This window comes from Peromyscus eremicus, chromosome X (assembly GCF_949786415.1).
Source record: "Peromyscus eremicus chromosome X, PerEre_H2_v1, whole genome shotgun sequence".
Classification (NCBI taxonomy): domain Eukaryota; kingdom Metazoa; phylum Chordata; class Mammalia; order Rodentia; family Cricetidae; genus Peromyscus; species Peromyscus eremicus.
Genome location: NC_081439.1, coordinates 40,381,402 through 40,404,206, shown reverse-complemented (window position 1 = coordinate 40,404,206; position 22,805 = coordinate 40,381,402). Strand labels below are relative to the sequence as shown.

Sequence of the window (22,805 nt, the reverse complement as noted above, 5' to 3'; positions counted from 1 at the left end):
CTTGCTTATAAAATGCAACTAGTTGAGTTTCAAATTACTTTCATGTCTAGATCTTGTTCTTTATGCATCATTATAGAAATCATCTGCATTTCAGGGCTTCTCCCTTGTCAGAGTCTGTTTTACATTCTCCCATAAGTCACATGATGAAGTTCCAAATGCCAGTACTTCAGAGTATGACTCTATAGCAATAGAAAATTTACTGAGGCAACTGTTATATCATAGTGATAGTGAATCTATATGACTAGTGTCATTATAAGAAGATTAATTTGGTTTTCAGATATGTCCATAGATGAGACTAACTACTAACAACTTTCTTGACTACTGATCTTGGAACATTAGTCTCCAAAACTATGGAAAGTAAGTTCCACATTTCAAGCTCCTGCTTTGTATAGTCTCCTAAGGAAGTCCTGGCCATCGATTGAAACTGATCATTTTGAAAGCAGCAATGAAGATATATCTGTGATAATAAGAGATTACAGAAAATCAATTCTGGATAGTATTCATGAATCCCTTAAAGGTAACTTGTACACTTTATGATATTTCATACAGAAAAGAGTAAAAATATTTAGTTTGAATAGAATCAACTAACCTGCCAATTTCTGAACAGAAACAGAAGAGGAGTGACTGGAGGGAGGAGATGGAATGGGGTGGGAGAAAGGATGGGAGGAGAGGAGGAAGGGGAAACTGATCAGTATATATATATATATATATATATATATATATATATATATATATATATATATATATATATATATATTTGATTTGGGCTGTTTTATGGAGACTCATAATAGAAGCTGTTAGGCACTGATAGATAATGTTTTATAGGTTTGCAGGTTATATGGACCTTTTTTTCTCATTCTTTAGTTATTGAAGTAAAATGCCAGTAAGATACTGCATTAGCCAAGATAGTCATCTTTCAAAATGCATTCTTTCTGTATTCATTTCAGTGCAAGGTCGTTTAAACAGGGTGCAACATTGCTCATCTAATGTCCATATTTTGTTACCAACTCTGGTAAATAGATCAGGCTATATTAGTTCTGGCAAATGAAATAAGAGCAAGAATAATGCATGGAGCTCTTACCATTCATCACTGAGAGAGAACTAGTGTTCTCCATTTCATTATCTTCCTTATTGTGGGTGAAATTGAAAACTTAGCAGTAGTGAGCAAGTTTTATGATAAGAATAGAAACAACCAAAGATTTTGAAAAGATAGAGCAAAGATGACCCAAGGCCTGTGGATGACTTCTTATACCAACGACACTTCCTTTACCCTGAACCTTGTTTGAGATAAAACCTCATCTTTATCTTCTCTGAAACATTGCATCTTGGCTGATTTTTATAGTAGCCAAGATTGTACCTAAACATATAATTATTGATTTAATTGAAACAAATGTATAGAATGTCATTATATGATAGAATGGTAAGGGGAAAATGAGACCAGTTCAATTTTTAGTCTATATTTTCTGGTTTTTCCTTATCATAATAATCTCACAAAGTATATGACCTTAAAATAAGAGCTGTAACTCTAAAGAACCATTCTTAGTAGAGAGAAAAGGAATGTAATCCGCCACTATTTTTCTCAAAATTTTATAATTACATATTCTCTAAATTTTCACAAAGAGAGATGATATTAAGTGTGGCAACATATCATCATAATTTTTTACATATTATACTTTTTTCAAATTTAGAAATATTTAGCCTCACTAAATTAAAAATAAGTGCAAATATCTTAGATAGATAATTAACTCAGTCAAATACTCATTAATTTAAAGAAAAGAGAGTGAGTATGCTTTGTAAATGGCCCAAATGCCTTGGCGAAATCTGAGGTGAGCATATGCTATTAATACCAGCTACATCAGCTACTTCCTTTTATTAGGACAATTTCAATTACTCTAGTAATTAATCACCTAGAAAAATATTAAGATATGAGTGTTTGACCTTAAATTCTAAGCAGCAATAAATGTCTTTCTGGCTGTCAAGAGAAATGACAAGAATTTCCCAGCTAGAACAAAAGTAGGCCAAGTGCCCTTTGGTGACAGAAATGATAGAACCTTCTGAGATCCCTTTAGATTCTTTACGATTATGACCTTGGTAATATTCTGAATTGTCCACAGTTCCTGTATCTTGTTGCATCCTCGTTTTATGTTCCAGCTAAGCACTGTAGTTTGAGATAAACTAATAAAACATAGAACTAAATCTCTGTGAATGATATATTTCAACCGTTACATACATATGATTCATTTAGAATACCAGTAGAATTTCTGAACTCTGAGTTTTTAATGATAATGTACACATTTTAAAGGATTTACTCAAAACATATTTATTCAATGTATGCTTTGGAAAGATTCTTCATATAATTTATCATTTGATTTAACAGTCTTGAAATATATAGTTAGACCCTGAGTAAATTTTGAGAAAAGTAAAAATGAAGCAAGGTAATATTAATAATTCTATTACTATTAAGCATTACTATTTGGTTATAAAATCATTTACTATATGTTTTCATATATGTTAAAAATAACATTCAGTAATATAGGATTTACCTTTCCCCAGGCAATCTCAGCATCCAAATTACTTGGCATTCCTTCAACTGCTGATCTCTTTGTCAATTCCATATCTGTTGCTGCCAGCCATTCTGTTAACACATTCATTTCCTTTCTCATCTTACGGGACAATTTTAAGCATTTCTCCAACTGTTGCTTTCTCTCTGTTACCTAAATATAATAATAATATATTGAATTTGGCTTACTTTACAAGTCAAGTTTATTTACAGTCCCTTTATTGGAAGTTTTATGTTTCAATCACTGTAAAATAACTATTTTCTTACATGCTCTTTTCCATCTTATTTTAGAAAAATCATATAGTCAGAAAATTAATAGTAAAAAAAAAGTCTGTACTAACTAAAATGCTTAGCCAAAATATAGTGCCTTTGTTGGCTGTAATGATAGCATGATAACCGAAAAACTATGTGAATTTGTTTCTAAGTAAAATAAAAACACTATTTATGGCCAAAGTTTGGAATAAATAGACTAATAGAAGACAAACAAAAGATAAGACCTATTTGTCACAGGAAAAATCTATAGTCACTTGACAAAGACATGAATAAACAGGTTTACATGGTTCAAAATGCAAATGAGCCTTTCTCTTGCTTAGGAGTATATCAAGAAAGTAGAAGAATATTTATATACAGAGGCAAAAATATTTGTGTAATATATAGAATTATCATTTTTTCTTCAAAACATTTTCAAATTACTTTTGCATAGAACACCACCAACCATAACCTTTCCCATAAACAGAATTTCTATCAAAAGAGGGCAAAATAATTTTAAAACCCCAAATTTCATTCTCATAAATTTGAAAACTGATCTTATATATATGCACATTTACTCTCACGGTTGAAAAGCTAGAACATTAACAAATATATATTCCAAATAGCACTATGGAATATTGTGAATGAAAAACTCAGTAGAAGTTTAAGTCAGTATCATGTTAATTTGAAATGTTTCCTATATATACAGTATTTATCTTCAAAAATGGCTTAATAAAAACTGTATATATGACTACATGACAAAATTTCTTATATTACTACTTTGTTTGCAAAGAAAACCATAGAAAGGTGTATTCATTTATTTTGTTTCATTTTGTTTTTGAGACAGGGTTTCTTTGTGTATTCCTGCTGTCCTGATACCAGAGTGGCTAGGAAGAGATCCACGTGCCTCTATCTCCAAAGTATTGGAATTAAAGGCATTTGCCACCATGCCTAGTTAAAGATTTGGTTTTATTAATATACTATCTGAAAATAGACTTAAAGTTAGTCTGAACCTTTATGAAATTGTATAAGAAAATACAAACACAATATGAATGTATATTTATGCTTCAGGCTCTGGATATATGTGTGTGTTTGTTTGTATGTAATAACTATTAGCATAAAAAATCAAAGATAAAATTATGTCTAAAGTGTTTCACATGTTGCAATATAAATGCTGATATAAATTTCAAATATTCAATAAATTGATTTGTTCCTTCATGAACAAATTATATATATATAAAATATCTATTTTAATTTAATAATATATTATTTTAATATAGTTTAAGAGTTTAATATTATAATATAATAATATAGTATATTATAATACATAATACAATAATAATTTAGTTTAATAATATATTATATATATATATTTTAATTCTTGGATGCAAATTCAAACTTTTAATATACATCTGTGTATATACATGTTCATGTGTGTTGTGGGTACTTAAGTAGGAGACAGTTTCTGTATGTGTGTGTTTATATACATATGTATGCTTGTGTGTAGACAACAGAAGACAGCCTCAAGTGTTATGGTAAGGAACACTATCTAACTCCTTTGGAATAGAGTCTGTTATTTGTCTGTGGGTCACCAATCAAGCTAGCAACATCGCCATTTAGCCCAGAGATATTCCTGTCTCTGTTTTCCCAACATGGGACTATAAGCATGGGCCACCACATCCAGTATTTTTACATAGTTTCTATGAATCCAACTCAAGTCTTCATGCTTGTGAGACACGTGCTTCAATGCCTGGGCCATCTCACCAGCCAGTAGATTCACTGTTTTATTCTTTCCCATACATTATTTACTGGGTGGTGGTGGCAGTGGTAGTGGGTTGAGTGTGTGTGTATGTGTGTGTGTGTGTGTGTGTGTGTGTGTGTGTGTGTGTGTGTGTGTATGCATATATGTGTTCACGTGGACACACATGTGTATGGGCTTTCCTCTGCCATAGAGCATGGGTGGGATTCAGAGCACAACTTATAGGAGTTGATTCTCTTCTACAATGTAGGGTTCCAGGGATTGAACTCAAATCATCAGGCTCGGCAGCAAGTTCCTTTTCCAGCTGTGCCATCTCACTGGCCCAGATTGAATATTTTAAGATATTTTCATTTCTACTTTTTTTCTCCAATGGAAGTATAAACATCTACCCTTTAGACTGCAAGGACTTTATTTTTATGCAGGAGACAAAAAAAATAAAAACTTTATATCTTGCTTCTATTCATTGTTATTTTATTTCTGTGCTCTATTTGTAGAAAAGGATTCTAGATTCAATGTTTCAAAGAAATCCTATTTTCATAAAGCTAATGCATTATTGATTGTTATTTATTTTATTTTGTTTATATCCAACTAAGTAGGATTTAAAAAACAGGAGACACTGCCACCTTATGGAAATGTTTTTACACTGTCCTTGTCTGTGAGGAAGGGATATAAATATTTGATAAGAATACCAAATACTGTGGATTGTTTGTGTGATATTTTTGTTTGTGTTCTGACAAATCAAGCTTACCTGAAGATCAGAGGGTGGAGCTAGCCACTAGTTAATCATAGAGGCCAGGCAGTGATGGCACACACCTTTAATCCCAGCACTTAGGAGGAGGAAGCAGGAAGATGAGGAATTCAAGGCCACCCTGGGCTATACAAGATTGAACCAGTCAAAAAGAGAAACAGAGCCCGGCAGTGATAGCTCATGCCTTTAATACCAGCATTTGGGATCTCTCACCTTTAATCCCAACACTTGGGAGGATTATGCCTTTGATCCTAGCACATGAGAGGCTCATGCCTTTAATCCCAGCACTAGGGAGGTAGAGACAGGAATATAAAGTGGGTGGAGACGGGACACCACCCCATTCAGACTTAAGATTTATAGAGACAGGATTTCATTCATTCAGTCTGAGGATTCCTAGAGGTAAGAAGTCTCCCTAATGGCTGGCTGCTCTGCTTTTCTGATCCTTCAGCTTTCACCCTCGATATCTGTTTTTTATTGACTAAGATTAATTAGATTCATGCTTCAGCTGACACTAAAATGCTTCAGTAGTTATTGTTTTGATGGACATTAACAATTGTATTTTGGAGATGACATTGCTATTCATGCTCATTAAAAAAATGTCAAAGCCCAACCACATTAGTGGAAACCCATGAACCCATGAACCCATGCGACTGGACTAGGCCGTCTGGACATGGAAGATGGTTGTTTGGCTCGAACTGTTTTGGGGGGCACCCAGGCAGGGGGATGGGGATCTGTCCCTGGTGCATGGGCAGGCTTCTGGGAATCCGGTGCCTGTGGTGTGACACCTTGCACAGCCTTGGTGCAGTAGGAAGGGGCTTAGACCTGCCTAGGCTCAGTGAGCTGGGCTCTGCTGACTCCCCATGGGAGACCTCGATTTGGGGGATGTGGGGATATGGGGTGGCTTGGGAAAGAGTGCTAGGGGGTGGGAGGAGGGAGGAGGGGGTCTGTGGATAGCATGAGGAGTGAGTAGAAAATGTCTTAATAAAGAAAAAATGTCAAAGCATAGTGAACAAAAAAAGAACCACAGGTATTATGTGAAGGGAGCCAAGTAGAATATTTCTCATCCAATCGATGAGATTTAGATGTAAGGAAATTTACTTCATATTCCTTGAACATTGCAGATAATCAATGTTTTCAAAATTAAAAGAAAATTTTATGTTTTAAGAAAAGTACTGGGTAAAGCCACTATGAACATAGTTGAGCAAGTGTCCTTGTGGTAGATTGGAGGGTCCTTTGGGTTTATGCCCATGAGTAGTATTGCTGGGTCTTGGAGCAGATGGATTCCCAAATTTCTGAGAAACCTCCATATTGATTTCCAATATGGCTAGACAAGTTTGCACTCTCAGCAGCAGAGGGTGTCCCCCTTGCTCCATCCACATCTTCTCCAGCATGAGCTGTCACTTGTGTTTTGTGTCATGGTCATTCTGTTAGGTAAAAGAAGGTATCACAAAAGAGTTGTGATTTGCATTTCCCTGATGGCTAAGGATGCTGAACATTTCTTTAAGTGTTTCTCAACCATTTGAGAGTCCTCTGTTGATAATTTTTTAATTGGATTATTTGGCTTGTTGATATGTCTAGTTTTTTGAGTTCTTTATGATTTTGCATATAAAGTTTTTTGGATATTAGCCCTCTGTTTAATATGGAATTGGTGCAAATCTCTTCCCATTCTGTAGGCTTCTGTTTTGTCCTATTGACAATATCCTTTACCTTACAAAAGCTTTTCAGTTTCATGAGGTCCCATTTACTGCTTGTTGATTCTTAATGCCTCTGCTATTGGTATTCTGTTTGGGAAGTTGTCTCCTATGCCAATTCATTCAAGTCTATTCTCCACTTTCTCTTCTATTAGATTCAGTGTATCTGGTTTTATGTTGAGGTCTTGGATCCACTTGGACTTGAATTTTGTTCATGCAGATACATATTGATCCATTTGCATTTTCTACATGCCACCATTCAGTTTGATAAGCACTATTTGTTGAAGATGCTTTGTTTCTTTACACTGTATATTTTGGGCTTATTTATCAAAAATCAGGTATCCATAGGTGTGTACATTTACATCTGGGTCTTCAATTAAATTCCATTGATCAACTTGTCTTTTTTTATGCCACTACCATGTGGTTTTTATTACTATAGCTCTGTAACAGAACTTGAAATTAAGAATGGTCATACCTCCAGATGTTCTTATATTATACAGGAATATTTTAGCTTTCTTGAGTTTTATTATTTTTGCATATAAAGTTGAGTGTTGTCCTTTCATATCCTACAAAGAATTGTGTTGAAATTTTCATGGGATTGCATTGAATTTGTAGATTACTTTTGGTAGGACAGCCATTTTTACTATGTTGACCCTACTATTCCATGACAATGGGGGATCTTTCTATCTTCTGATAGCTTCTTCAATTCCTTTCCTCAAAGACTTGAAAATTTTAAGCATACAAATCTTTCAGTTGCTTAGTTAGAATTACACTGAAGTATTTTATATTATTTGAGGTGACTGTGAAGGATGTTGTTTCCCTGATTTCTTTCTCAGTCTGTTAGCCATTTGTATATAGGATGGCTACTGATTTTTTTTTTTTTTTTGGTTTTTCGAGACAGGGTTTCTCTGTGTAGCTTTGTGCCTCTCCCAGGCTGGCCTCGAACTCACAGAGATCTGCCTGGCTCTGCCTCTTGAGTGCTGGGATTAAAGGTGTGTGCCACCACCACCTGGCCTTTTAATATTTTTTTTAATGATCCTTTTTTTTTTAAATTTTATTTTATTTTTTTATTTATTTAATGTGCATTGGTGTCTTGCTCGCATATATGTCTGTGTGAGGGTGTCAGATCTTGGAGTTACAGACAGTTGTAACTGCCATGTGGGTGCTGGGAACTGAACCCAGGTCCTCTGGGGCTATTGATTTTTTTTTTTTAGTTAACCTTGTATCCTGCCACTTCACTGAAGGTATGTATCAGCTATAGGAGTTCCCTGCTATATTTTTGGGGTCACTTATGTATATTATCATATCATCTGCAAATATTCATACTTTGACTTCTTACTTAACAAATTGTATGCCCTCCTGATCTCCTGTAGTTTTCTTAATACTCCCAGGAGAACTTCAACTACTATACTGAATAGATATGGAGACAATGGATATCTTTTCTTCTTCTTGATTTTAGTAGAATTGCATTGATTTTTCTCTCCATTTAATTTGATGTAGGCTATAGGCTTGCTGTATTGGCTTTAATGGTCAGAAACTGGAAAGAACCTAGTTGTCCCACAACCAAAAAATGGACAAAGAAAGCACAGTACATTTATACAGTGTATTATGCAGTTATTAAAAACAATGACATCATGAAATTTGCAGGAAAATGGATAGAACTGAAAAAAATCCTGATTGCAGTAATCCAGATCTAGAAAGACAAACATGTTTTGTACTCACTTATATGTGGACATTATCTGTTAAGTAAAGGATAATCGCCGGGCGGTGGTGGCACACGCCTTTAATCCCAGCACTTGGGAGGCAGAGCCAGGCGGATCTCTGTGAGTTCGAGGCTAGCCTGGTCGCCAAAGCGAGTTCCAGGAAAGGCGCAAAGCTACACAGAGAAACTCTGTCTCAAAAAAACAAACAAACAAACAAAAAAGTAAAGGATAATCATGCTACAAACCACAGGCCCAGAGAGGCAGTAACAAGGAGGGCTTAAGTGGGGGAACATATGGATCTCCTTTGGAAAGGGAAATAGAGTAGATTTTATGAGGGGATTGGTGGAAGTTTGGGATGGGAGCATGAGGGATTAGGTGGGGGTTAGAGTGAGACAACTGGAATTGGGGGGGCCATCATGGACTATGTGGAAATATGGTATAGTAGAAACTCCCTGGAATCTTCAAGAATGACCATAGCGAAGAATTCTAGCAATGGGGGATACAGAGCCTGAGTCGGCCATCTTCTATAACCTGGCAAGGATTCCAGCAGTGGAACTGCAATATCAACCCAGTCACAAAACTTTCAATCTATACTCTGTTCTGCCTCCACGATATGCTGGTGTAATGGTGGTACAGAACTTCTGGGAGTGTCCAACCAATTACTGGTCCAACTTGAGGTCCATGCCATGAGAGGGAGAACACACCTGACATTGACTGACTAGTTACCCTGGAAACAGAGACTGGACAGCCCAGAAACCCAAGATAGAATGAAACACAACCTGGAAAATTCATTGAAATGATTAATAATGATATTCTGTTATACTCATAGATCAGTGCCTAGCTCAGGTATCCTGAGAGATGCTTCATCCAGCAACTTGTGGGAAAGATGCAGAGACCCACAGTCAAACACTGGGCAAAGGGATCCTGGCAGAAGAGGTATGGGAAGGACTCTACAGGAGCCACAGGGGTTGAGGACACCAGGAGAACAAGGCCTACAGAGTCAACCAAGCAGGGCTCCTAGCAGAACGCAGAGACTGAAGCAACAATCATGGACCTTGAATGGGTCAGCACTTTTAGCTTGGAACGACAGGCCTCAGAAGTTTGCAGAATACATTACTGTTATTGGTATTTCCCCAGTATATAATCTTGTGATGGAAGTATGAACTATTTAGTTCAAATGGCGATGTACTTAATTAAGTACAAGCATGCAAATTCTGAGGAGAATGAATTTAGAATGGTTTTCTATTTGTGTATTTAAAGAATGATTTCATCAAATACAGCTTTGTCTTTGCTTTATTAAAAAGCCACCTTTGTTGTTGATGCTTTGAAGGTCAATAAATAGAAAATTTTTTTTTCTTAGGCAAGAAACACATGAATTACTGCATTTTATATGAAGGTATTAATATACAATCCCTTAATCATTAATGTTTCTAAATTAATATTTACCTCAAATACAAATTTATTTCCCCTATTTGTGATGCATTCTGACATGTTATTAAAAATCATTTATTTGTACTCTTATCACTTTGTATTAATGATATTATTTAATATCAAATTATTAAGCATAAGCTTTCAAATTTGTAGTTTCAGGAAGAAATGGGGATTTGCATCATTATCAGATTCATTAAATTCTTAGTAATGATCAACTTGTGGTTTTAATAGGCTTCTAATTTCATTTTTTTTAAATTCCAAGTGATTTTTTTTCTGTAATGTTCTATGTCAAAATTATTCATGTTAAAGGCAATGGTTTTGTGCAAAGAATTGGTCTAGATAATTATATTTAACTGAAAAAGTAAGATAAGTCTGTCATCTTTCCTAACCACGTTTTTTTTTTCTTTATTACTGAGTGTACACATCAACCAGGCCTGGAGGAATGTGATTGTAATCCCAGCATTTGAATAGTGGAGGCAGAAGGATGAGGGGTTCAATGTCAGCCTCAGCTATTTTGTGAATTCAAGAAAAGCCTGTGTTCCATAAGACTATGTCTAAAAAATAAATAAAATTCCTTATCATCACAAAATTTCAGTGTAGAGATGATAGTAAATATTAAGCTGCTGTGAATAGAGCATACAGACTTCTTGAAAACTAAAATTCTTTGATATAGGTCTTGTCAAAGATACATTTAACATGATCTCTCCCCATGCAGCAACATCATCAAAAAGAAAAAAGAACAATTACATGATGTTAAAAATGGATTGTGAAGGAATTAGAGGAGAGGAAATAAGGAACTGATGTTATTCCAAACACATGTATGTATGCATAAATGTTTAAGGGAATATTTATAAAATAATTTGAACAAATATATATGTATATATTTTTTGTTGATTTCAAACTGTGCTAACTCCACTCCATCAAGATCATTCTAAGTATAATGTGTTGCTCCTATTATGACTGAATATAAAATATATACAAATCTTCCAGTCATCATAAATAGATTTCTTCCCCTGAACAGAGAGGATTTAGAACAAGAAAAAACTTTTATATCTATCTGATTTACAAAAAAAAATACATCCTTAAGTTTTATATTCTTTTCTAATTGTATGGACAAACAGAGACTAATGTTATCTTAAAATCTATTTCATTTGGAAATACTCAAATGAGACAGAGAATCACAGTAAGAATGTCTGATACTGTATATATTTTCCTTGCATGTTGTTTAACAATATACAGTAAATATGATAAAATGTGATTTTGGTTTAAGTAGGTACTCACCTTTGCACCCAGTTCATTATAATGCAATTTCAAAGCTGTTACTCTTTCATCAAGTTCCTTGGGGTTTTCTGTCTGCTTTTTCTGTACAATTTGACGTCCAGTTTTAATCACCATTTCCACTTCAGACTTCACTTCACTCAGGCTTTTATACAAATTCTATGTTAAAATAAAAAACAAACATAAATACTATACAAAGTATGGTGCATTATATTATTAGCACAAATAAACAGACTATATTTCACTTTAATTGACCTTTTGTGTTCATAATTTAAATGAAGTGCATTTTGTGGCTGCTGTTATACCATTTTGTATTTTCTGTTGAGTTAACTTAAATATTTGAGAATATATAAATATATGTGCATAATTTGCAGTTAGTCTTACAAATTAAATAGACCATTTATATTTAGTTTTTCAATCTAAATTCATATATATTATTTCAAAATGTTGTAGGATTTTTATTTTAACTGCCCCTTTTATCCAGTTCTAGCCATAAGTTTACAAGAATGAATTTACTCACTTTTCTGATATATTGAGTGCCTATAATCCACTAGATAGTATTTGCATTTTTGCCATATCAATAATGGAAAAGTAAAAAATTTACACTGCTGTTCTCATGGTGCTTACATTTAAGTAGGGTAAAACATCTGAATATCTAGATCACTGTTAACACGTATATAATTTCACATGGAAAGAAATGAATTAATCTTAAATATTTTAATTGAAAAATACAAATATATTATATGGGTACTGATAAGAATATAAAGCAATAGAAAAATATTTCTTCATGTGTCTCACAACTTTGAGCACATACATATTGCTTTACATGGGTAGCTTAGCATAACAATGCCTTATGAGGCAAGTATTACAATTCTCAAAGGCAGTTATAATTATCAATATACTGTCAATGCCACTTTGGTGTTACAATTTCTTTTACTTACTTTATGAGAAATATATGAATCTGTATGCATATATGCATGAATATATATAGGTACATATTTTCATGTGCATATATGTGTACATATATAATGACTAGTACATTTCTGCATTAACTTGTTCCATGTTTAATCCAAGCAATAATTTTTTTCTTACTTTGAACAATCTCACTAGTAGGTGGGTTGCACTTGGGATTAAAACAATTCTTTCTTTTTTTCTCGTTTTAGGTATAAGTCAATGTGTAAAAACAAACATTAAAAGCTGAGCAATTTATCTGCTTAATTATGGCCACATGCATAATCTGCTGTGATATTAATCCATCTTTGATGACTGATGTTGATATTTATTTATCAATAATCGTGAATTCATTTTGAAGCTTCTCATTTTTTTACTTAATTTATACCTCACAATGCACAGGAAAAAACTTCACTTCTGTTCACATGGAAATCATTATTTTTATGCTAGCACATAGTTATAACAATTTGAAATTACTGATACTTCTAAATGATTCCCTATCTGAACTTGAACAAACAACTTTTTGATTTATCATTGTTAAGAGATTTGACTTACAATGCATTTAATGATGAACTCACTCTTTTTAATTAGCAAAAAAATATTTACAACCAAATAAGGAAAATGTTCCCTGTCTTTGTGTTTCATGTTAAGAATACATTTTTTTTTAGAAAAAAAAAAGTCTTATCAAAGAGTGGTATGACATGCACTTAATTTCAACACCTGGGAAGTGGGGACAGGAGGATTTATGAGCTCAAGGCCCACTTGTCTGTATAGTGAGGCCTCATAAAATAACATCATCATCAACAACAACAAAATACATTCTTGATGACAAGGATATGGTTATAGTACATATCATCATGAAGGATATTACAAAAGAGAATACAAAATCTGTGAAATAAAGATTTCTTTACAGAAAAAGTATTAACATTGCACCTAACATTTAAACCAGAGCAAGGTAATGTGTGGGCTGTTTTCTTTCTACAGACACAGGTGTCGTCATTTTGAGCTCATTAATTGGGAGATAAACCTTATGAGGCAAGATCCTGTTAGAAGAGAGGGAACATCTTTCCCATTGCAAATACAAGTAATGTGGACAGTATATTTGGGATATTTTGATTTTTATTAGTTTTTGAAAATTTTAAGATAGGACCTCATGTATATATGCCTACTCTTGTACATCTATTATCAGCAAATCACTGCATAACATTATACCAAATACTATTTTGGATGGTGAAACTACTTAATAGAATTATTTAATTAAAATACACCCAAATGATTGATGATATTATCAAATAAAATAATTTCATTTTAATCACAAAGGCACACATTTATTTGATAGTACTTGCAAAACAGGAAGACTTTACACATTTATCCAGATACATCTGATGCATTTGTAAAGACACCATATTGTTATTCATAGTATCAAATAGATATATTTTATGAACATTTTATGTTATCAAAGGGGTTATCTGACAGACAGACTTTAAACACTGATGACATATGATAAAATGAGATCTTACAAAGGATATAAATTTATGATGTAGGTCAGTTGTATCTTTCCGTCTTTTTATTGTTTTGTGGTCTGGTGACATTTCAGTGCATATTCAGCACTACTATTTAATGAAAATACATTAGGATTTGGAGTACCTAGAAAAAATCTGCTGTGCCCTTCACAGTTGTTTGTCTTTAATTTCTCTCAGGTAATCTGTAACCTTGAGAATAAAGATGACTACTATACATAATTTAAAGTTACTGAAAAGCTTTATTTCTAGAGTGGTTGTAACTATTACAATTAGTGCTGCAGTTGCTGTTTCTAGGTAAATATATTTCCTTTCTTGATTTCTGTTTAATAATGTCTGAAGAAAAATTATATAAATAAGACTCTTTTTTATTCTGTGCAGACATTAACAAAATTATAGACTGAAAAACACACTTCTGAAATGACATGAAATGACTATTATTTCTATAAAAACTCCTATATCTTAATACATTGCCATTTTGAAATCTTAAAACTAGTTGCTAGAATTATTACACTTGTGAGAAATACATTCTGTTATAAAAGATTATCAAGTTCTATATAGGCAAGTGAAAATGTGGCTAGATATTTGCCAGTAGGAATACATACCACACAGTGACTTAGTTGTGACTGGACTACTTCCTGCTCAACACTCTTTGTTTCCAGTGCAGGTAAATGCATCTTTACTTCATCTAAAATCATCTTACTTTCCTCTAGACGCTGGTCAAAATTGGCTGGTTTTTGGAATAATCGAAATTTCATGGAGACATCCTGTAATTTTTTCTGTAACAGCAATGTAAGGAAATACTAATTAATTTATCAACCAGTCATATTTTTGTTAATTTTCCTTTTTCTGAAGTTTTACCTGAATAGAAATTAAAAGTAAATAAGTGGAAATTTGTCATTTTTTAAACACAAAGAATATGTGCCCAGAGAATGTAGTAGTCTTTATAAATTTGATACTCAATAGTAATATGTTAACTTATCTTTAAACTCTATGTTTTAGTTTTAAATATTATATTCATAGATATCATAGTATTGTTTTTAAATTTCTGATAGCAAAATTGTCTAAGATATAAGCCAAACTCCCTAGCTTATACAATAAAATATACCTGTGCAACATCAATTTGTGAAAGAACTCTTTGGGCAGCATCCTTCCCCTGGTTATGTTTCTTCATTTCCTCTAAACTGATTTCATGACTTGTCAAATCCGATTGGATTTTCTGTTGGAAAGACAACACTATTAACCAGCGTGCACTTCAAATTATTGTAAAACACAGCTCCCTTTCCAAGAACATGTAATTTAGAAATACTCGTGAACTATCAGCAATAACACACTCCTCAAAATTAACAAGAATGTCTTTAAACATCCCTTAATGACCAAAAAAGAAATTATTTTATTCAAAATTGAGATTATTCTAAAAAATCCTTTAGATAAAATTTTCAATAGAGAATGTACATTTATATGTCATATGTAGAGTTGATTATATGTTATTTTTGAAGGTATACTCTAATTTGACCAAATATAAAATTGTCAAAACATATAAGTAATCTAGTTGTGACAGAGGTGAGAAAAATAAAATGAAATTCCTATTGGGATACATTGTTTCTGGCTGATTATGTTTTTCTCCGTGTGGTGATATTTTATTTGTGCTCTAACAAATAAAGCTTGCCTGGGGATCAGAAGACAAAGCCAGCCATTATATTAAACATTGAGGTCAGGCAGTGGTTGCACATGCCTTTAATCCCATTTGAGAGGCAGAGATTCATCCGATCTCTCTGAGTTCAAGGCCACACTGGGAACAGAAGCAGTAGTGGTGGCACATGCCTTTTTTTTTTTTTTTTTTTTTGCTTTTTCGAGACAGGGTTTTTCTGTAATTTTGGTGCCTGTCTTGGATCTTGCTCTGTAGAGCAGGCTGCCCTTGAACTCACAGAGATCCGCCTGGCAGAGAGAGGAAGTAAGAGGGCGGGGACAGAAAGGCATATAGGTGTGAGTATACAGGAAGTAGCCTCTTTTTGGCTGAGGATTTCTAGCAGTAAGAACATGGCTGGCTTTTTTCTGTTTCTCTGATCTCTCAGTTTTTACCTCAATATCTGGTTCTGGGTTTTTTATTAATAAGACTGTTTAGCAATTCATCTTACATCACTCATTCTTTGAAAAATTTCAGTTAAATTTCATGAAAACTGATCTAAATGAAGCATACAGTGAGTGTTATTTTTCTCATTGCTATAACTAATGTCTAGTAGTAACAATTTGAGGCAGTGGTGCCTAATTTTGTCTCATAGGTTGAGAAAAAGTCCATTATGGTGGCAAAGTCAAGGCAGCTAAAACGTGAAAGTTTGTGGTAGTATTTGCTTGATCACATAGTACAGACCTGGGGATTTTAGATATTTTAGACTCACACAAAGGACTTCCAAACCTCCAGAGGGTTACACTTAGTGTCCTATTTGTGCCAGCCAGGTAACAAATGGTGCCACAACCTCCCACCAGCTATAAAGAAAATAATTCAAACACAGGAACATGTGGAAGACATTTCAGAAACAAACACTTTCTGTCTGAGATAATCAGTTCCTACAGCTATTGATTTGTGAACTTTAAATAAGCACACAATATTTTCAACAATTTCCGACAAGATTTTGGGCTTCTTTCTTTTTTCTTTTTGTTTTTCGAGACAGGCTTTCTCTGTGTAGTTTTGTGCCTTTCCTAGAACTCACTTTGTAGACGAGGCTGGCCTCGAACTCATAGACATCCGCCTGCTTCTGCCTCCTGAGTGCTGGGATTAAAGGCATGCACCACCAACGCCCGGCTGGCTTATTTCTTTTTTGAATTTTGGTTTGGTTATTTGACTGTCTTGAGTAAAAGAAATAACACACTAAAACTAATCTTCTTGCTGTAGTAAATGTTCATAAAGAGCTTCTTACTTTCTACTTCTACCTTTGGGGGATGTTTATTCTTAGGATATTCCCTCTTAAAATCATTGCATGCTCTATGACCCTTAAACCATACAGAAGGACCACAAAATATGTTTTCAAGAAATAATCCCAGACAAGCTGTCTGTGGACAACTTCATGTGAGTGAGCCCAAATGAGCATTCAGGTCACTAAATTATAAGCCCCAAACCTACAATAATCTAAGAAGACTCCAAGACAGAACCACCAGCTGAATAGTTTTAGTCCACAAAAACACTAGAGATGACAATAACTGGATGTTACAAATACCATAAATTTTAGTTTCTTTAAAAATTAATTTTACTTTTGCCTTTCTCACCTGTGACAACCAAGTTGTCACTTCTGTGGAACTGTTCCAAAGTGATTAGAGATTAAATTTTCCTCATTTGTTGAGTAGATTGTGCATATAAAACAAACTTGGTGGCTAAATAAATTACATAGAATAAATGCTGGGTGGTGGTGCGCACGCCTTTAATCCCAGCACTCAGGAGGCAGAGCCAGGTGGATCTCTGTGAGTTCAAGGCCAGCCTGGACTACCAAGTGAGTTCCAGTAAAGGCGCGAAGCTACACAGAGAAACTCTGTCTCGAAAAAAAAAAAACAAAACAACAATATATATATATATATATATATATATATATATATATAGAGAGAGAGAGAGAGATATTTATACTGTAGAAAATCTCAAACTATAATTATATAAAAAATTGAATCCATTTTATGAATTATAAATTAAATAATTAAACATTTTTAGTTTATTCTATCTCAGCAATGTTATAGGACATGTGATGTATTTATCTAGTATGTTTATAAATTAATTGAACATATTTTAATTCAAGTAATAATTTGTACCTATTTATACTTACCTTTTACATTCTTCTTCATCAATATACTCTTCTTAGAGCATGTCATTTTAAAACATTTATCATTGTAAGAAATGTTATTCTGAAACATAACTGAATTTCTGAATAATACATTCATATAGGACTTTGAGTAGTACATGCATTTACTATTAACAATATCAAAAATAAGATAAACAGTGTAAAGCCTTTTGAGATTATGATCAGGACATAGAGAAAAAACATTAGGGATGGAAGAGGAAATGTCAATCAGAAAATTTTTCATACTTTGCAAAAAATTTATAAATTCTTCAAAAAATCTATATGTTGTACAACTTTCTATCTTATTATCCATTACGTGTTCAAGAAAAGAAAACAAAAATTCTTGTAAAATTATCATCCTGGCTGCATACAAATTTTTAAAAAATCCAATAGAAACAGTAAAGAAGTCAGCAACTTTATCTACTAAATTTAAACCACATCTAAAATCTCATGGAAATTTCAAATGCACTAGCATTTTTAGAAAACGCAAATCACATAAAACAAATTCCATCACTATATGGGGGTTGCTTGAGTGAGAAGTGTATGCCATAGTCTTTGACATTTAAATACGTGAGCCCCATTTTGTGGCACTATTTGGAAGGTTTAGGTGGTATATCCTTGCTGGAGGAAGTTTGTCACTTAGAGTGGTCATTCTGATTAAAAAGCCATCATTATTTGCCATTCTTTTTCTGTTTACTTTGTGTATTTGTTTTAAGCTATGAACTCTACGTTCCCTGTCCTTGCAACCACGTCTGCTGCCATGTTTTACCCACCATCTTACTCTAACCAACAGTATGGTACCAAAAGCCAGTATAAATTCTCTTATAAGTTGCCTTTGTTATGGTACTTTATCATGACAACAGAAAAGTAGCTAATATTTCACATCATTACAAAATGTAAGATGTTTAAATATGTGTGTTTATATGTGTGTGTGTGTGTGTGTGTGTATACACGCTCATGCACATGTGTGCATGCATGCACAGATGTACAGGTTAAATAAAGTTACACTACTCAGAGTGATAATGCTCCCCTTTGTGAACCATAGACCATCTAACAAAATTCTGATATCAAGCATGAAATACACCTCTAAAATTGTTGGCTAATGGAGTTCAAGAGATCCCCATAGCCTTATAGGGTATTTTAAATGTTCTTGGTTGCCTCCCAGAATTTGAAATAATGTTATATTGCTGAAGATATCAAATACTTCAGATATAGGACATGGAGGAATTTAGTTGGAACTGACATGGAAGTCTCTTCCCTGAGGACTCGCTCTCATATAATTAGAAGGACTCATGCTATTTGCCAAGGGAAAGGTAGTAGTACTACCCAGCTGTAAGTCTGTGAACCACAACAATGACTGGACCAGCAAGTTATCCACAGTGCTTCAATGTGACAAATTTATCTTGGGGATAACCAACATCTTTCTTCTTGGACTTAAAGCTCACTCAAAAGGACGGTATTCATACTGAGTACTGTAAATCTAGTCAACTGCCTATGGCTAGATAGATTAAAGACCAAGAGAGGTAAACATAATATTGCCATTTTCCTAAACAAACACAAGTTCTAACTATATTTGAAATGCTTGACCTTATACCCACAGATATGTGTAGCCATCACATAAGCTTCATTTTGTAACAGATGAAGACTATTACAGAGATCCTTAACTGGTCAAAATGCAAGTAAGTGTCTATGGGGTGCCCAAACCTAACATACATCTGCAAGCAAACCCTATGCCTGTCACTAAAGAAAAACCACAGAAGAAAGGGTGGAAAGAATTTAAAAGTCAGGGGCCATGTGGTCATCTATTGTTACTGCAAACATGACAAAGGAAAAGTATATTCATAAACTCTCAACAATCAGTTGCCTGAACAGGACATGCATAATAATAATAATACCAGCTAACACACCAGGTGGACAAGGACAATTCCACATGGTGCCACCAATAGATGAAGAGATATAGGTGGTCAGTAGCTGCTGAAAAACAATAATAATTTCCTGCAGGGACGTGCTCTCACACAGGTTGTTTGATCACAGACAAATGAACATAGGAGCTCAGTATGTGTTTACATTTTGTGTGTGTGTGTGTGTGTGTGTATGTGTGTGTTTGTGTGTGTAAATGTAACAATAATAATTAAAGGAGAGATTGAGAATTTGGGAAAGAGTATATGGAACATGTTGGAGGGCACAGAGGAAAGGGCAGGAGATATTTAGTCGGCAAGTATGAAGTTCTAAAATAAAAAAGGTATTTAAAAATACAGTAACTAAGCCGGGCGGTGGTGGTGCACGCCTTTAATCCCAGCACTCGGGAGGCAGAGCCAGGCGGACCTCTGTGAGTTCGAGGCCAGCCTGGACTACCAAGTGAGTCCCAGGAAAGGTGCAAAAGCTACACAGAGAAACCCTGTCTCGAAAAACCAAATAATAATAATAATAATAATAATAATAATAATAATAATAATACAGTAACTATACCCTTAAATAAAATTATTTACATATTAAATAAAACAACTGAAATGAAAATACCAATTTTTCATTAAAGATGGTAATAGGTGAAATTATAAAACAAAATAATTCAATCAAACATAAGTGATATTTCCAATATAGTATAAGTAAGTGCTCTAAGCACAGCTTTTTATAATACTTTACCTCATCAGATAATTCTCATGTATCAAATTGACATAAAGTGGCAAACAATTAAACTGTAGCTACCTTAATCATGAAATGAATCAAAGAAATTGTATCAAATAACGATTTAAGAATTTATTACTGCTAACGAGCAAAATATCTCAAGATATTTAAAAAATGAATTAAAAGCTATCAAGCAGAGGCAACTAATTATTAATTTAGAAGTATAACACTGTTGAATTTATAGTTTTATGAAGTAGACAATAATTTTAAAATTGTATCCTTAAGAAGGCACAATTAAAGAAAGAAAATGTTCCAAAGGATCCTGAATGATTTTTACTTTTCAACCATGAGGGAATATATAAAGATATAATTACAGTCATGAATAAATAAATTAGAAAATTTCATAATATATTTTGTAAAAATTCAATGAACAGAAAAAGAAATCTTTTATTTTGGTTTGTAAAAACAAAACTCACAAATTGTCCAGACAAATGAGAAAGCATTATTCCCTATAGATTTAGATTTCTTCTCTCCATTTGTAGTCACATTTCATTTTCATACTTAGCCTCAAAAATGAAAATAACCTGTTAAAATTCTCTTAAATATATTATTTCACTCCATTGCTTAAAAAATGGATCTTAATCATGCTAGTAATATTGTTATTTAGAGATATCCTTTCCTTTTGTACTGTTTGACAGTTTTGTACACTTGTAAAACAAATTTTAGTTGTTTTTTTATCCCATTCTCTTTCATTCCTTTCACTCTGCTACTGAAAACCTCCCCAACTGGTTGCTCCCTGCCCTTATTTCTCTGATGTTTACCTTTCTCTTGCTGTTTTCTGACTGTCAACATGGCATGTTTGTCTGCTTTTTAATAGGTTACAATTACTATCACATTTTTCTTGGACAGAATTATTGACTAAATTCTTATGCATTTCAGTGACTTTTCCAAATGCTTATAAAATATCTACCAGGTTGCCCTCATATCTTGAACATTACAGAAGGGAATAGAGGTAGATAATGACAGCACAGAGGCAAATTTAAAGTAGCAGAAGATTCAGGCAATTAAATCACAAAAAAAAATGTGAAGAAAAAGAAATTGTTATGTGCTCGCTATTGTCTTGGTACCTATTTTAAATTAATAATGACTGTGAGAGCTATTTTTGGGAAAAAATCCTCCATAAAAGACATATTTCAATACATATGAAATCTAACTTGCCTCAAAACACTCAGAATACTATTTTGGGCTTCACTGCAACCATTATTTTATATTGAAAGTTTTATTCACATTAAGATACAATAATTGAAGTGTTAAAACCTTTTTAAGCTTATAATAGAAACTGCATACCTCATTATCATACTTTCTGAGAAAACATGATTGTGCATGCAGTCTAACTACAGTAAATGACAGATAATCTGATTTAATCTTTTGTATCTTCTGTAGATAAATACAAGTCAAAACAATAAATTGTAATAACAGTCATTTTAAATTGACAAGTAATCAATCGTATGTAGTAACACTCAGGTAGACTGAGTAGTTATATCCTTGTATCTAGTTTGGGGGTGAGAAAAGTCCAAATCTCTGTATTTCTTTTGTCTTCTCTGTATTTCTTTTGTCTTAGTCCCTGCTTCTCTCCCTGTCCACCCCATCCTGTGTGTATGTGTGTGTGTGTGTGTGTGTGTGTGTGTGTGTGTGTGTTACTGTATTTTGCAGTACACTAAAACCCAGGATTCTCAAATACTTAATCAACTGAGTTATATTCCCATCATTAATTTGTTTAATTTTCATATATATTCTGAAAAGATGACCCTTTGTAAACGTCAAAGAACTAGCCTGTCAAAATAAGTTGTTCCAAGTCATTTACAATCAAAAAGTGACTATTTCCATCTTATGTCTGTTTAATTCCCCAAGGAAATCATAAACCCAATCTGATAGAACAAAACCTATAATTATGACTTTATTTTTAACTCATTTACTTTGATAATTTAAAATGTTTAAACTTAAATGGGAACAAGTAGATTCAATGTAAGTTTAAGGCTTATCATCATCTATAAATACAGGCAAGACCTCAATTATGCATTCTTTTGATATGCAGCTTAAAAGGAAAGTTTCTTTTGGTTTAAAACTAGAAGTTTTTGGTTCTTTGTTTGTGTATTTGTTCTTCCATTTAATGATTCTAAATTTAAACCACACTGTCAATAACAAATGAAAAATGAAAAGAAACAGGGAAAATAAATCAGATCTATTATGAACTTTGGAACACTAGAAAATCCTATCTTGGTTAATGAAACATTTTATTATTTTGTGATTTGGGGTGTTTTTTCTTTAAAATTTATTTCTTTCTAAAATAGTCCTTTTTTGCTCCTGCTTATTATACCCATAAATTTGTTACATATGAGACACATTGTATGAGAATGGAAATATATTAGAATTATTGATTTAAAACATCCTGAAATTGGCTATAAT

General features: G+C 33.3%; 1 protein-coding gene across 8 annotated transcripts in view; it reads right to left on the bottom strand.

Moving 5' to 3' along the window:
• The window catches only part of Dmd (dystrophin), a 2,092,376-nt gene that overhangs the window by 1,255,432 nt on the left and 814,139 nt on the right, over positions 1-22,805 (bottom strand). For all 8 annotated transcript variants that reach the window (XM_059250112.1, XM_059250109.1, XM_059250111.1 and 5 more), the window contains 4 exons: positions 14,999-15,109; positions 14,496-14,669; positions 11,423-11,578; positions 2,544-2,714 (listed from right to left, as the gene is read on the bottom strand). In XM_059250112.1, the coding sequence (XP_059106095.1) occupies positions 2,544-2,714; positions 11,423-11,578; positions 14,496-14,669; positions 14,999-15,109 (612 nt within the window). The remainder of the gene's footprint in view (positions 1-2,543; positions 2,715-11,422; positions 11,579-14,495; positions 14,670-14,998; positions 15,110-22,805) is intronic.